General features: G+C 34.3%; 1 protein-coding gene across 1 annotated transcript in view; it reads right to left on the bottom strand.

Annotated features, from left to right (window-relative positions):
• LOC111055574 (protein unc-13 homolog B) overlaps window positions 1-18,193 on the bottom strand; it is a 785,525-nt gene that overhangs the window by 647,162 nt on the left and 120,170 nt on the right. The window contains exon 5 of the mRNA XM_039435489.1: window positions 17,844-17,949. Within this exon, the coding sequence (XP_039291423.1) occupies window positions 17,844-17,949 (106 nt within the window). The remainder of the gene's footprint in view (window positions 1-17,843; window positions 17,950-18,193) is intronic.

Below are 18,193 nucleotides of genomic sequence, written 5' to 3'. Positions count from 1 at the left end.
ATTCCAAAGCGTCGGAATCATTCATGAGTTTTCCGCAAGAATTAATTAGTCAAAGCAATTTTCATATTCTCACGGTATGCATTGTGAGTGATTCCTGATTTGAATCAAAAAGGTTTCAGGTTGGAATTCCAGTTTAATTTGTTCGATTCCAATGCATTCCATTCCAATTTTAAATGGAATGTAGTGAAATTGATCATATTATAGAGGCTATCGCAGGAATTCTCTCTGATATTGAACATCCACTTCCACAGAAAATTGTAAGAGGATGGAATTTTCCATGGAAAAAACTCAAGTTCAATCTTAAAGTACTTGGAGAAAGAAAAAGATTGAAAGAGATAGATATGAATCGAGAGGGATATAATGTAGGTGGTAGGTAGGGAAAGATGGAACAATAAGGCACACTATATTGTGATCTGTGAGCTTCATAAATCTATAGATATATATCACGTATCTACGTTCCACAGTTCAATTTTCAAGTCACCATCATTGATTGAGAGGGTATGCTTTCAATACCGTTTTTTTTAGACAGTCATCTCTGTCAGCCACTCAACTTTCTGCCATATTCTGTTCAATTATTATCTAGTGACTACTTTTAAAGTGAGTGCGTTTTAAAATGCACGTCATCTCAAGCAATCTTCAAAAGGCTATCACGATTGTGACCTCTCTGATCTATAGTGGTCAGAATTACTCTCAACACTGGATGTCAATAAGCTTACAAAGCTCCAACATAGTCATGAAATATATTCATAATTTTGTTTTATTGGAGGGTTCGGTTGGCTATGGCTATAGCAACACTGTATCTTCTGAACTGAAGACTTATATCATAAGTAATAGATTCATAATTTTCTTTTACTGGAGTTTTCAGTTGGCTATGGCTATAGCAACACTATATCTTTTGGACTGAAGCCTACATATCATAATTGGGACCGTTTTGGGCGATTAAATCTCATACACAGAGGTAATTTGATATGTGTATTAAAAACTTGAAGAAAGGGGTAGCACCAGGATTTGATGGAATTTTTTCTAAATGTCTGAGTTCAAATTCTCGCATAATTTCAGTTCCTCTGGCTCATGTAATAAATTTATGCTTTTTGAATGGTGTTTTCCCCGATGAGTTGAAAAAGGCCACTGTTATTCCTTTGCATAAGAATGGTAACAAAAGTGATCCAGGGAACTATCGCCCAATTTCTCTGCTTTCATGTTTGTCAAAGGTGATTGAGAAATGTGTTAAGACTCGTTTGGTCGATTTCTTGGAAAAATATGAAATTTTATCTAATTGCCAATTTGGTTTTCGTAAGGGTGTAAGTACTTCTGATGCAGTATATAATGTTACTAAGAGAATTATTGAAACACTGGACAGGGAAGAAAATGTATAGCTGTGTTTTTAGATCTCCAGAAGGCTTTTGATACAGTGGACCACAATATTTTATTTAGAAAGTTAGAAGGTATTGGAATTAGAGGTGTTGCATTGGGTTTCTTCAAAAGCTATCTCAGTTGTAGATCACAGGTGGTTAGTGTTGATGGTATAATGAGCTCAGAATTAGAAATTACGATGGGTGTGCCACAGGGAACAGTTCTGGGTCCAATATTATTTTTGATTTACATTAATGACTTACTCAAGATAGAGCTTGAGAGCTGTTCTTTGTTTTCTTTTGCTGACGACACTGTTGCTATTTTCTGTGCATCAAAATGGGAAGATGTTTTTGTAGAGCTAATGAGGGTTTGAAAGTTATAAAAAACTGGTTAGATTTCAACTTAGTTAGTTTGAATATAGCAAAACTACTGCAGTGTCATTTTCTTTGACCTCAGCAGGTCAGCCAGATAACCAGGGGAGTTTGGCTTTTCATGAAACTGGATGCGATGATAATAGTTGTCAATGTCCTATAATAATATTTAAGAACAGCACCAAATACTTGGGAATAATCATTGATAAGCATTTGAAATGGAGAGACCATATTTCATATTTATGTTCTAGGTTGAGGAAGACGCTGTATAAGTTTGTTCAACTGAGAAATATTTTTACAGTTGAGCAAATTAAAATGGTTTTCTTTGCGCTTGTGCAGTCAGTTGTGCGATATGGTATAATTGGCTGGGGTGGTTGTGGTGTTACCGTTCTTAAGCCTCTTATAGTATTGTATAAGAAAATTATTAAAATATGCTTGAAAAAACCGGTTAGATATCCAACAAATTTGCTCTATAAAGAATTTAATGTTCTCAGTATTGAGCACTTGTATGATCTTGACCTAGCTAGTTTTGTCTATTCGTGGCCCAATAGATTCCCTATAGCCCCTCATGGCGGCTATGTTACTCGTAGACAATCTGAGAGATTTTTGCTAGAACCACCTTGTAGAACAGCGGCTGCCAGTGCTCATGCAGCGTATTATGGTCCTAGACTTTTAAACCGTCTGTTGCTTGAAGTTTCTGGAGCATCCCAATGTATACCAATTTGTTATTATTCTTTCACTTTCAAAACTTTTAGGCAGTATCTTCGACACTACTTATTAGGGAGACAAAATGAAGACTAATTTTGATTTATTTCTCAAATCTGTTTGTAAATCTCAATTCTATTCTTAAAATACATATCTTACTTAGTATAACAGAGCAGAAGAGAATTTGTTGTTTTATTTTTAAATATTGGTGATCTTTATCTTTGATGTAGAACATATAGTTGAATCTCAATTAGGCCTATACTGATTACAAGAGCAACATTTGTATGAAAATAGCATAAGAGAATGGAATTTTCTTTTTTTCTTGATATTGTAATGTAAAATTATAAAATCTAATTATGTTATTAATATTACGATGTATATTAGTATCTTATGCTATCCAACATTCTAGAGATACACCATCCCTCATCACAAGCTTTGCTTAAAGAGGGATGCAACAATATTATTTAGAATATGATATATTATATTCATTATTTTATAAAGAATTTGTATTTTATGTTTGTAAGTATGAATTGTATATTAATTTTTTGTTGACATTAATAAATTGAATTGAATTGAAATTGCTGATTTTCCCGTGCATATTCTAAATTTACAGCATTTCGAGTTCTACGACCCAAGTTTGGACGTCGTTCGCACCGCGGCATTATTATCAGAATTGAAATTTTGTGAATCAGTAGAAAGAAAAAAAATAGAAAAACAGATCTACCGACGGCTGTTGGATGATACAATGATTAAACAGCTGATTTTTATTTCTGTGTGTAGCCAGCTCACAAATATTCTTCCATAAAGATCACATGTAAACTTTGAAGGACCGTAGGAAAGAGTCCTGAAGTCTAATTAAAAATTTGATAGGCCATAAACCTGCTCTTGAACATAACAAACACAACTAAACAAAAATCATCAAATTCGGTGCACACATAAAAAAGTTATTGAATGTCAAAATTCGAGGCTCGATTCTTATTTATATAGATAAACAGAACACAATTATTCTCTAAAATGATCGTGTTCATATTTCACAGCTGGCTATACGTCATCTTATGAATTTCGGGGATGCGATTTTTTTATTTTTCACATACTCACTTTTTTACTATCTATAGCTGTTTCAGCCAAGGATGAATTATCCTTTTAAGGTCGTTCAGCGAGTTTTTTCAAGGATGAGACCTGGAGCAATCGAATCTTTATATCATAAAACTACTATGTTCCAAATTTCGTGAAAATCAGTAGAGCCGTTTTCGAGATCCGTTAGACATAAATAACTAGATATAAAAATAACCAGATAGATGAATACAGAAATTGCTTGCTTTATATAATAGGATTATAGTTCAATCAAAATCAATCGATAAATAAAATGGAAAAAAGTCTAAATCCATCCTCGGTAAATTCAAAATATTCATGCAAATTGAATAAGTTTAGTAGTTCAGATGTGATGAATAAACAGTGTATTTCGTATCTCGCACATGTATAATCAAATTCTTTCCTCCATTAAAATGTAGATAGATTGTAACCTATGTTATATGAAGAATGTCAAATAAAGCTGGATAGACAGAGATACTATTAACTCGTGTGCAGTATCATATCAGCCCTCACATTTATTCCAAAGCATCGGAATCATTCATGAGTTTTCCGCAAGAATTAATTAGTCAAAGCAATTTTCATAGGAGAACTCACGGTATGCATTGTGAGTGATTCCTGATTTGAATCAAAAAGGTTTCAGGTTGGAATTCCAGTTTAATTTGTTCGATTCCAATGCATTCCATTCCAATTTTAAATGGAATGTAGTGAAATTGATCATATTATAGAGGCTATCGCAGGAATTCTCTCTGATATTGAACATCCACTTCCACAGAAAATTGTAAGAGGATGGAATTTTCCATGGAAAAAACTCAAGTTCAATCTTAAAGTACTTGGAGAAAGAAAAAGATTGAAAGAGATAGATATGAATCGAGAGGGATATAATGTAGGTGGTAGGTAGGGAAAGATGGAACAATAAGGCACACTATATTGTGATCTGTGAGCTTCATAAATCTATAGATATATATCACGTATCTACGATCCACAGTTCAATTTTCAAGTCACCATCATTGATTGAGAGGGTATGCTTTCAATACCGTTTTTTTTAGACAGTCATCTCTGTCAGCCACTCAACTTTCTGCCATATTCTGTTCAATTATTATCCAGTGACTACTTTTAAAGTGAGTGCGTTTTAAAATGCACGTCATCTCAAGCAATCTTCAAAAGGCTATCACAATTGTGACCTCTCTGATCTATAGTGGTCAGAATTACTCTCAACACTGGATGTCAATAAGCTTACAAAGCTCCAACATAGTCATGAAATAGATTCATAATTTTGTTTTATTGGAGGGTTCGGTTGGCTATGGCTATAGCAACACTGTATCTTCTGAACTGAAGACTTATATCATAAGTAATAGATTCATAACTTTCTTTTACTGGAGTTTTCAGTTGGCTATGGCTATAGCAACACTATATCTTTTGGACTGAAGCCTACATATCATAATTGGGACCGTTTTGGGCGATTAAGCCTGTGGTATTTTTCTGTAAGTTGTGTAATTCTGAATGATTGAGTGAATAAATGAATGATTGAACATCGTATTATACAGAGTGGGTGAAAAGTCCGATAACGGCTTAATATCTCATACACAGAGGTAATTTGATGGTTAGTGTGATTGGGGATCCTACGCAAATTGAAAATACTACTTTACTATGACTTCAAAAATCTGGTCCGCCATCTTGGATCCGCCGTATTGAATGCAACTTTATTCTTTTAAATGGGAAGGTGCTCATGCGATACATGATTTCGATAGGGAATTTCAAGAAAAAATGAATGACGGAAACCGCATATCGATATCTCATACCGTACAAAAGATATTCGCATTATCAATCAATACCACTTATGTATTTCATCCACTCTGTAAACGTGGGGGATATACGAGTAAGCTATTATCATAATACTTGAGCAATTTATGTTTCTTCATCTTTTGAACGTACAATTTCTGTACGTATGTATGTTTACGAATATGCATGTTTGTGAATATGCTTGTATATCAGACGGATCTCGGAAATTGGGTGAGAGATTCTGATGTAATTCGAAGATCGTTTGTTTAAATTTGGTTTGTGATACAAGAGTTCATCATTTTCCATCGTACCGACGTAGATTCTGTACATGATTCCTCTACAGGCTCTCCCCGACGTAGAATCTCTATAAAAGACCGGCTTGTAAAGATTCAATGATTCGTTGAACATCTTAACAGGGAGTGAAAGCATAGGGAAACGATAGCATAAGTAGATATCCCATCGTGTAAGGAATTTAAGTCGCAACTTTTACTGTTATCCCAAGCCGATAGTTCAAGTAGTTTTTTCCTATGCAGCTGTGTGATGCTGGTAGTCTCTCAAATTGTGCCGTTCATACACTATCACCCCAAGAAAAGAGTAAAAATTGACAATAATCGACAGTAATCGGCTTGAGATAACAGTAAAAGTTGCGACATAAATTCCCTATACCATGAGATATCTACTTATGCCATCGTTTCTCTATGGTAAAAGCATGTGAGCAACAGTACAGGTGATGAAAACGCAACGCAAATTTGAATTTTAGTGGAAGTAATAATAGTCAGGTCATAGCAATGCGACAAAATGTCAAACGAGGAAAAGTTCCCAACAATGAGGCAGTACTGTTTTTCGTAATATATTACTCCAGAACACTGGAGTAGAGCTCATAAACGTTTAATATTTAACAACATTGAAAAACATCGAAAAAACTTATTAATCGCTTCTATTCTCTTCTCAATATTCATAATACCTCCATACTACGAGATACACGATACTGAAGTTTCACAAGGATGTTATAATTAAGTTGGCGATGAATTGAAATTTATTAAAATTTTTCCCTTCTGAATTCTCATCCTGGTGCCTTTGTACTTTCGAGCAAAGCTCGTCTCCTCTGATTAACTCACGATATGAAAAACAATTTGAATTTCACAGAGCTTGACTCAAAAACGCTTTTGAATGATACAGAAAACATGAGATTGAACGTGAATCCGTCCTTTTTCTTCTACTCTCAAGGATTAGGCATTTTCCGATTCACAACTCTGATAATACATAGATTGTTGAAATGACTATTTGCTCAGTCATGATTATTTTATAATAATTTTATGACTATGTCTAGTAAAAAAAGTAAATTCGTATGGCTTTTGTTGGTGGGGAGTCCCTTGCGGGAAGGTCCCACCGCCTGAATATATAATTCAACCCGTCAATGGGCATTACGACTGACATACTTCAGCCGGGAGCGACAGTTTAACGTGCCCATCCGATAACACGGGAGTGATCTGGTTAAAAAACTTTTGGTAATGAGAGGGTTTGTACCCGGGATCTCTATGCTGCTACGCAAGCACTCTATCCACAAGACCAGGGATCACTCTATGGATCTCTCCACTATGACTAGTGACCCCCTGGGTTAGAAAACTCGCTCAAGAACTGTTGAACTGTAATCTTTGAAACCCGCACTTCTCAATTATACAGAGTTGGTGAAAATTATAACAGCTAAATATATATTTTAAAATATTAATTCGACAGTACGTTTCATTAAGGCTCCTTTTTGAAATGGAAATTGATCTTCGAAAATAACTCTGTCTCTCCAACAGTTTTTTCTCTCATATAAACCCTATTTTTGATGAGAAGGTTGTAAAGTAACACATGATTTCGAAACAAAGTTTCAAGAGAAAATAAATGGCGAAAACGCCATCGATATCTCAACCCGTATCCGTTTTTTTATGTTAAAGTTGTAAATCCTATTATATTGAGCGAGCAATTTCTGTATGTCTGTTCATATTTTCATATCTGGTTATTTATGTTCAACGGATCTCGAAAACGCCTCTAACGATTTTCACGAAATTTGGAAAATAGTAGGTTTATAATATAAAAATTCGATTGCACCAGGTCTCATCCTTGGGAAAACTCTCTGAACAAAATTAGAAGAATGATTCATCCTTGGCTTAAACAGCTGAGACTTTGTCGTCTGTGGATAGTAAAAAGTGAGCGAGTGATTCTGTGGAAAATCAAAATATCGCATCCCCGAAATTCATAAGGTGACGTATAGCCAGCTGTAAAATATAAACACGATCATTTTAGAGAATTGTGTTCTGTTCATCAATTAATAATAATAACGAGCGAAGCTCGGTGCCTTGATACTTATGTTTTATATTAACCAGCTGAAATCATGTGTCAGCGCATTAGTGGAGGTCTTCCATTGTGATAGCTTCCAAATAGCCTCAGCTGATGGTATGAATGAATGAATGGGAAAACTGTTGTAATTGCATGCAATGAATTTCCCAGCTGACTAAATGATAAATAAAATAATATTTACTCCCATGCACTTTCAGTTTTATTTGTTGTAACCTGAAAAAGGATGAAGGAGTGAGTCAATTTCACCGTCCAACGAACTTCGCGAACTTGAAAAAAGTTTCAAGAATATGTGTTCAAAATTTGAAGCTGATTGATCAATTCTTTCTAAAGTTTTGTAAAACGAACAAAGAACGGATAACGACTTACTTTGCCTCCAGAAATTAAAAAATAAGACTTCGCTAACGCTTGTTCAATGATTCTATTACTATGATTATAGATTATTTGTAATGCCTTCAACGTCATCTCTCAAGGTGCGTACAGACTTTCGCTCTGCTCCGCAATCGAACATCACTTGAGCAAATCGATTGATGATCAACCGGGGAGCAAGAGTGGTACGCGAGAAGAGCTAACATCTCCGTAACGTTCATGATCGGAGCGATTGCGGTGCGTGCGCGGAGCGTGTTGGAGGCGCGTATATCTGTACGCACCATCATATGGTCTTCTGAAATCTATTTTTCCGCTCGGTGAAATGGAGTTAGTAGTGGAATTCCTCCTGGTGACATTCTTTGAATGAGATCCTTCCGAAAACGACGGTGCTGGTGAACCTTCTCTTCCAAGCAATATATTTCGAGCTCTGCCGGATATCCTCGTTTTTGATGTGGTCTCTTCGATCACAACCTTCTATACACAGTAAGAACTGCATTTTACGCGCCTGCACTCATTTTTCTGTGGTTGAGTAACGATCCAAGATTCACTTCCATAGAGGATGACTAGCACAGCCATAACTAGCACACAGTATGAAATTTTCTGAATATTTGTAATTGATTCAATTCAATTTAGAAGTATTTTTTCAATCTAAAAATTATTCTTGTGTGTTTTTAATTGTAAATTGAGTGTGTAATACCATAGAGAAACGATAGCGTAAGTAAATATCCCATGGTATAGGGAATTTATGTCGCAACTTTTACTGTTATCCCATGGGTAGTTTTTACCCATCCAACAGTGTGACGCTGGTAGTCTCTCAAATTGTGCCGTTAATACACTCTCACCCAAACAAAACAGTAAAAACTGACAATAATCGACAGTAATCGGCTTGAGATAACAGTAAAAGTTGCGACATAAACTCCCTATACCATGGGATATCTACTTATGCTATTGTTTCTCTATGGTAATACTAAAGAATGTTAACTGAAGAAAGTTACACATAAACTAGCTACATTTGGACTGTTGTATAAATTAGGATTGGAACCGTTTTGGGCGTGAGCCTGTGGTACTTTTCTGTAAGTTGTGTAATTCTGAATGATGAAATGAATTGATGAATAACTATGAGAAAATTTATCATCATAAGCCTCCTTAGGCGGGATGCCCACCGGAGAAACGCGTTTCGTGAAAAAAGTTTCAGGAAACGTGAAACGAAAGTTGCTCGCAATCGACTGATAAGAAAAAGCTTCTTTTGTATGAATGCACGAGTGAAACGGATTGCATGAATCATATTTCATGAAAAGGGCTTCACGAAATGCGTTTCTCCGGTGTGCACCCCGCCTTACTTTTTTGCAAGGGTTCGTGTGATATTGCCGCATATCCACTGAAATTCACCTTTTTTTGTCATCCATATCCAGATCTCCCTTGAAGCTGATGCCACAGCCGTGATACTTGAAATGTGTCACCTGTTCCAGCACTCAGTTATCTACAACAATCTTTGATCTGACAGGATACTTGTCTAAGAATGCCATAATTCCCTGCTTAACAGGGACATAGCTGAACGAGCATCAGCGAGTTCTCTATTTCGACTTATTAGAGGTCAAAGTCGTTGTCAGTCTGTTTGTATGTTCTACAATAACTTTTAAGACAATTAGTCAATCAGCTTTGAATTTTGAACACGTATTCTTAGAACCTTTTTATAAGTCAAGTTCTTCGGACAACAAAATAACAGAGGTTGAACACTTCTTCGTCTTTTTTCAGGATATGAAAATAAAATTGAAAGTGCATAAGAGAAAAATTTGTTTTGATTTATCATTTTTTAATCAGCAGGAACTAATTGTATGCTATTTCTGTAAATTTTCCACTCATTTAAAAAAGCTGATGCTATTTGGGAGTTATCATACAGACTGTCCTTTATGCGCCGACACATAATTCCAGTTGAATATTACACAACATATTTAATTCATGAGTTATATATAATAACTTGCTTCCGTTAACGTATGTCCGCCTGTCTATTGTCTGTCTGTAACATAGACTACACGAAATATTAATAATACTACTTGTGATAGCAGCTGCTATGACAATTTTCCTTGTTCTAAGTTTTAAACTTGAAAGTAGAAGCTACTGCAATCATTTATTAGTGTCTTTGAATGTTGAGATCATTGTAAGAGTTTGAGATATCGATGTACAGATTTCACCGATTTCACCATTAATTTTCTCTTGAAATTCTGTATCAAAATCATGTATTACATGACCACATTTCCATAATGAAAAAATAAAGTTGAATTCAAAATAAAGCTAGATTCCAAATAGAGTTTAATTATTCACATGACGGTCAAGAGTTTTGAAGCGACAGAAAAGTAGTTTTTTCAATTCGAATAGGATCCCCATGAAACCTATTGTCAAATTATACATGTAAAAGGAATACTCAGCTGTTCTCAGAATTCTCACCAAATCTGTCTAATTACAAGTTGTGGATTTCAAAGATCAATGCAACAGTTTATAAGCGAGTTCTCTAACCCAGGGGATCACTAGTATCAATATTTAGAGAAAGGTGGGAAGATGTGAGTGTATAATACTAGATATAGATCGCTAAACATTGTATGACGTGGGTTGGTTGATAAATATTTTGAACATATATACTGTGAGATATAAGCAGCTCCATATCATATCCATCCATTCAACAACTAATTCTATGTTAAAGCCCTGCTGGCATAAGATATGCTTCATGACAGTATTGTGATTAAGGGCGGCAGCTTTGACCACTGGAGATTAGATAGGTCACATTGAAGCCCTTCTCAATAGTCGTGCATTTTGATATTTATGTTTATCTCCCAATGAGAACGCTACCATGCTTGCTTTTATACTCGGTGATGCAATGTTCTTCTTATCTCTCCCATACAATAATGCGTCGGTTGTGATATGCTATATTCAGTATATAAAGCACTTTGTGGGAATTCATCAAATATGTGGCTGATGATCACGATACTCGTATATCGTTGCTTGCAGGCTCTCCATGTTTCCCTTTGAGAGGCCTGTTTTCAATTAATTCCTGGCGCGGTGGTCATATCACAAGGCGACACAGCATCATTAGCCCTTCACACACATTGGAATTACAAGATTCACAGACGAGTCAATGTTTCTGACGTTCATCGAAAACCTTTTGAAAATAATTTAATAAAATGACCTTTTGAAAATAATTTCTGGTCAGCCATTGACGTTGAGGTTCACCACCACAAATTGACACCTGGTGAGCCACAGAGTGTGACAGTGAGTGAATGACAGACGAGGAGAGCAAACCAATTTCAAGCAGATGCTGACTTTAGTAGATGGATCTCATTAAAGGAGACGTTGGGAAAAATATTATCAAATAGAGCACGTGTATAATGGAGAGGTCTTGCAGTTAGCCTTGCACAGGGATCAAGCGGTGATTTTCAATGGGAAGCTCATGTTTCAATAGAACGTACCTTGATTAATCCGATGGTAAGATGAAGAAGAGACTCTTTTTCTTTGATCTTCTTCTTTTCTTCCTACTCGTCTTCACTCTTATTCTCCTTATACGACCTCACTCAATTCATTGCGACCTCTCTATCATCTTTCTTTCTTTGTACTTCTCAAGATTTATCCATCCTTCTCATTCATCTTCATCCCCCGGTCCTTCATTATACAACTTCTTCTTCCACCCAATTTTTATTCTCTTCATTCGACTTCTTACATTTTCTCTTCTGTGCATATTTTCATACATTTTCATTTCATTTAATCCATTTATTGTACAAAATACTACAATCATAATATAATCATGACATTGAAGGGAAAACTAGGATTAATAACGAAGTCTTAATAACTTAATCTTCATAGATTCTATAAGATTGAACATAACTTATCATACATATGATGAGAATTTGTGTTTGTCAAGTTCCGTTCAGTCTAAAAGAATCTATAAAGCTGCGTTTACACGGGAGTTGATAACACAAGATTTTAACATTTTCGTTATTAACTGATGTTAATTACAAAAGTCATTAACATCATGTTAAGTTCCGTTTACATCGGAGTCAATAACATGATTTATTAATAAAAAGTTATCAACTTGACTGAATAGACAAAAATTTCTTTTAACAAAAGTTATTCTAACAGAAAATTCCTTGTTATTAACAAGATGTATGTTGTCCATCGAGAGTCGATAAAGATCAAAGGAAATGTGTTAATTATGTTAAAAACAAAAGCCTCTTTAATCGCATTAAATTTTGTTACTAACAGGTTCCTATGTTCCCCGCAACCCCCTCGCCCAGCATCCCTACCCTACAAGTAGAGCTGTTCCCTAAAAACTACAGCTACAGACGAAACACGTTACAAATTTATTAACTTTTGTTGATAACAAAACTAGCAGCCAAAAGAAAATTTTATTAACCTATGTTAAAAACTTTTGTTATCAACTCTGGTGTAAACGCACTATAATTTGTTTACATTAGATCAGATGAAGATCATTATGTTAATGATCACACCTGTTTCAATTTGAAGTATTTTGAAGATATTTTTTTTTATTTTTATCCCGGCTGTTATTTATGATATGAATACTCTCGTTGAATGGAATCATATGGAAATCAATTATATTGATAACAAGATCTTGTTAATAACAAGGAATTTTCTGTTGAAAACACGAGTTATTAACTTTTGTTAAGATAAGTTTTGACGATTCAGTCAAGTTAATAACTTTTTGTTAATAACTCGAGTTATTAACTCCGGTGTAAACGCAGCTTAAGGATCAAGTTATAAGAACGTTGTTAATAACTTTACTGTAAACGCAGCTTTTACCCTTCAAAAATTTTGATAAAAAGTTGATGTCCGAAGGTTGAAGTTAAGATATCACACACTGCTACGTCACTTGATTTTTGGTCCAGGGATAATGATTTGAAGATTTTTAATTTTGAAAGTTGACATAATACTTCAAATGAATCACAGAATATATCACAATGGATGAAAAACTTGAGAAATATTGCACTTATTTGAAAAATCTGAATAATCACAAACCTACACACTATCATATATCTCCATAGTAACGTTTTCTACTAGACAAACTAGACGAAATCAAACCATCTGATTTTCTTGAATATAAATTTTAAAATCATTATTTGAGAGTTGGAAATCCAGTCGCGGATTTAATTATCGAATGTGGTTGATAGAGCGACGAGATCTCTCCCTGTTTTCCTCTCTTGAATTTTTTGTACTCCTTCTCTCTCATAAATTAATAATTTCTCATCCTCTTATTCAATTATATTCATCTTCCATCGTTCTTCTTCTCATACTCATTTTTCTTCGATTTTGTTCTCATTCGTACTCTCATGAGTACTGATCTGATGTTCTCTACTTTTTCATTAATCTCTTCCAGTCACATTACTTCTCTTCTTCTCTCCAACTCCTTCCTTCCAATCCTTCTCTATTCCCACCTATTATTGGATTCTTCATCCTCTTCTTCTTCTTCTTCTTCTTCTTTTTCTCCCTATTTTTCTTCTCAATCTTCTCTTCTCAATCTTCTCTTCTTCTTCTCCTTCTTCTTCTTCTTTTTCTTCTTCTTCTTCTTCTTCTCCATCTTCTTCTCCTTCTTCCTGTACATCTCGCCTCACTCTCTCTCGCTCTCTCTCTTTCTTTCATTACACTAAATGAATTTGTGTTGCAGGGTTTCTATTATCCTTTGAAATTGAATTACCTGATCAATTTTCTCTCATTTTGCGACCGATGTGATCAATCCGCTCGGAAATCCATAAAAACGCTCGTGACATATATTGCTTGATCAACCTTCATCATCAAATTACATTTTTTCCTCGACATTACACAAAGGCTGTTTGAAATGTTACCGACCCAATTATGAAGATGACAGCCTTTGTGAACAGAAATCTGGTGTATGTTTGCGGTCATATTTTAATATACTTCTAATAGCCTACTGCTCATATTTTTCCAGTAATCCAATAAGAATTAAAATTCTATTAACTGTCGTTTTACTAAGTTAATTTGAACTTTAATTGACCGAACGAAGTGAGATCTAAGATTCAAGTCGACAGTTTGGCATTTCTCTTAATGTTTAAATGTTTATATGTTTATATATTTATATGTTGCGCATTTACGGCGAAATGCGGTAATAGTTTCTCATGAAATTTGACAGGTATGTTCCTTTTTAAATTGCACGTCAACGTGAATACAAGGTTTTTGGAAATTTTGCATTTCAAGGATAATATGAAAGGAAAAAGGAACCTCCTTCATACGCCAATATTAGAGCAAATATCAGACTATAGAATTATTCATCATAAATCAGATCTGTGTGATAACACAGATGTGTGGAGAAGCCAGTCTATTACTGTATTTGTATAAGGTCTATAGTCTCAATCAAAGACATTAAAGAGGTGTGCATCTTTAAGCTGGGTTTACACCAAAGTTATTAGATTGAACGGAAGTTGACAAACACATATGTTCATCATGTGTATCATAAGTTATGTTCAATCTAATATAATCTAAAAGGATTGAGTTATTAACATTTTTTTAATAAATTTGGTCTAATCGCAGCTTTAAGGTCTTTGGTTTCAATATTTTGTTTTGCAGTCATGGTATTATTATGCGTGCCCATCAGTATCAATATTCTCACATTCGAAAAAACTTATTTAATAGGTGAATGAGAATAAACAAATGAACTCAATAATGCTGAAGAAATTATAATATCTTTGATTCTAAAAAAATAATTTTCATCAGATAGAAAGATCATCACGGAACTGGATGAATTATATCATATGAAATACAAATTCAAACGTGAACTGAGTTTGTTAACATTTAAAACAGTTGACATCTGGTACTTGTGGATGAGAATACTTCGTGAGGTCTACTGTTAACAGAACTACTAGTGTATTTATGCATTCAAATTTCATCTGAACTAACGAATTAGTGACAAACCTCAGATTTATTTGCGCTAAACAGTTGAAATTGAACAAGTTTTGATGTGAGCAGATGTAGCATCTGCATCAACTTACTGAAACGGCTGTAACATAAATACTATGCTTCCAAAGTGGCCAAGATTTCACTGTGAGTGATAAAAGTATAACAAGAAGATACAACAGATCTTAATCTCGAGTGTTGTGATCTAAATAGTTGGGTCGGAACTTTTCAAATTACCGTCGTAGAAGTTGAACTTTCCTTTAGTATGTTAAGATACGATATTATTTGTACAAGTAATATTACTAGTAGTCCTGTGAACAGTAGACCTCACGCAGTATTCTCATCCACAAGTACCTGATTGAAACTATAGACCTTATGGAAATACAGCTATAGACTGGCTTCTCCACACATCTGTGTAATCACTTGTCAGCTGATTTATGATGAATAATATTTTCATAGTCTGATTTTTACTCTAATATTGGCGTATGAAGGAGGCTCCTTTTCCCTTTTATATTATCCTTGAAATGAAAAATTTCCAAAAACCTTGTATATACGTCGACGCGCAATTAAAAAAAGAACATACCTGTCAAAATTCATGAGTCTGATTTTTACTCTAATATTGGCGTATGAAGGAGGCTCCTTTTCCCTTTTATATTATCCTTGAAATGAAAAATTTCCAAAAACCTTGTATATACGTCGACGCGCAATTAAAAAAAGAACATACCTGTCAAAATTCATGAAAATATATTACCGCGTTTCGCCGTAAATGCGCAACATATAAACATTTAAGCATTAATTTGAACATTCTAACATTAAGAGAAATGCCAAACCGTCGACTTGAATCTTAGACCTCACTTTGCTCGGTCAATTATAAATAGAATCTGATATTGGATTATTTGTACAGAAGTGATAATATTATTATCAACAGATATTGGAATGAACGGTTCAGTGACTATTTGCAGAGAATTTGATCACAAAAATCACAAGTTCAAGCGAAAAATAATTTTGATAATCTACATCACGATAACAAATTGATGCAGTGACATGAACATTAATTTAAGAAATTTTGGAAATTATAAGGGTAACGGGGAAGAATTCAAATTAAGCCTACAGATTCCCACATATCAGTATCAAAATCCACTTCAGTGGATATATTCTTCCCTTCAGTTCTATTAGTAGCATTCATACCCCAATAGTCGCAATATTCACACTCATCTCTGCCGATCTGTTAAGAAAAAATGCATTGGGTTTCATGCGAAAAATATTTTCATTGAATCCGACAAGGTATCTGATAATACGTAATTCTCGTACCCTTCCTAATTCGTAGTAAACGCTTCGTCCCGTCAACTTCGAGTTTTAGAGGTTCCACTTTTTTTAATATATCTATCAATATGCACTCATAGGCCAATATAAAAATAAAAAACTTCAAAGAGTCAATAAATTGGTTGGCTTATGTAGCCGGGAGACATTGGTGTGTCCGGCCTGCAAAATCTGAGCTTCAAATTGAGAATTCAAAATCCACTCATAATGTAATGCACAATAAAACTTCCATTTTAAGGATGGAATACATTCGTAATTTTGCCTTTGAAATTTCTTAATGGAAGATTCACTTAGAAAAAAAACGTTCTGTTCTTGAACCTTTAGAACCATTTGATACACACATATAAAACATAAAATTTGTCCTAAAAATGAGATAGGCCAAAATATTAAATTTTGTTATAAAACTTGGAATTAAAAATTTTTGAACTCTGTTGCTAAGGCAAGTTGTTGTTTTTTTTTTGTATGGCGGTATTGAAGCTATTTTTTCTGATTTTGAGGGGGTTGCACAATATGGATCATTACGGAAAACTCATTTTAAAGTACTCGATTAGGATGAAGCACATGATATTCTAGCACCATTGCATTCTGATAACTCAAAATCCCTGACTTGACACAAAGAACACAGAAGTGATTCTCTCTAAGGGGTATATCATACAGATAACGCGAAAAATAGTGGATGAATGAATTTCATTCTCCAACAATTCTCATCTACAGAATGGTTTCAAGAATATAGAAAAAATACAAAATATAGACATAAAAACACTTCACTTATATGGGATACTTAATTCAAATTAATGAAAACAATATAACAGCCTGTAGTACCCTTCATTTCAAAGTTTTTAATAGAGGGTACTACAAGTTGTTATATTGTTTTTATTAATTAGAATACAGACAATACAAGAATATAGAAAAAAGAATACAGAGAAAAATGATTGTCTCGTAATTCCACATACACATGCACAGTAAAGGAGTGAGCTAATTTAATGGGCCAATCAACTTGATATGCGGTATGGTTTCAACAAGTATATACTAAAATGTTCAAATTTCAAAGGTACTATACTTCAATAGGCATACTTCTATCAAAATTCGGAAAGGAATCATTGGGCTAGGCCTGTTGGTCCTTTTCTAATCATTATATTTGATTTGTGTATTATGGAATGTGAATAAATTAATCTTCTCCTTCTTCTTCTCACAAACAAGGATTAGGCTATAACCTGTTCCGATTCAAATCTAGCGAATTATTCAAAAATAAACATGAAAAAATCCTATTATTGCCACCACTTGCATGGTCTGACAACATTTCTTTTGCCTACTGGTTTATTTATAAATAAATGAATGAATATTGATCAACTACTGACTTGGGATACATACTATTCCCTATTTCATACTTATCAGACTACATTTAATCGGGAGATTCATGAAATAAAGTGTAGATGATTCATAGTCTAACATTCAAACGTAGAATAAAATTGGTTGTAAACTATGGAGCCCTCAAGCAACCGCAATTCAGTAATAAATGGATTGAGCTCCTTTCAATTGATTACTCATTTTGAATGATGAATATTATAATAAATGGATTTGAAGAATTGAATAACTTACAAGAGGAAGTCCTGCTCCCAGCATGGATTTGGTCCCTTTACAGTTACCGTGGTCGATTTTACATTTTGAAGCTTCAAGGTCACATAGGTGTTGTACTGGACAGGCTCTGTAAAAAAATAGAAGATTTTCCATTCAATGAGATGAGAAAGTATGATATTAAATTAGTGTACCTACATTATACCAATGTAGAACTCCAATTCATGTTGTTCTGTCTATTTACGTATCATTTCGAAATTAAGAGATAGTATGTTATCAGTGCAGAAAACATGATAAATCACTCAACAATTATTGTGAATGACAGTTTGCTGAGGTGGATGACAGTTCAAGATTCTAAGTTGAGCATGTTAAGA

This window comes from Nilaparvata lugens, chromosome 9, assembly GCF_014356525.2.
Source record: "Nilaparvata lugens isolate BPH chromosome 9, ASM1435652v1, whole genome shotgun sequence".
NCBI lineage: Eukaryota > Metazoa > Arthropoda > Insecta > Hemiptera > Delphacidae > Nilaparvata > Nilaparvata lugens.
Note: the sequence above shows the minus strand (reverse complement) of the source record. Positions and strands in the feature narration are given on the sequence as shown.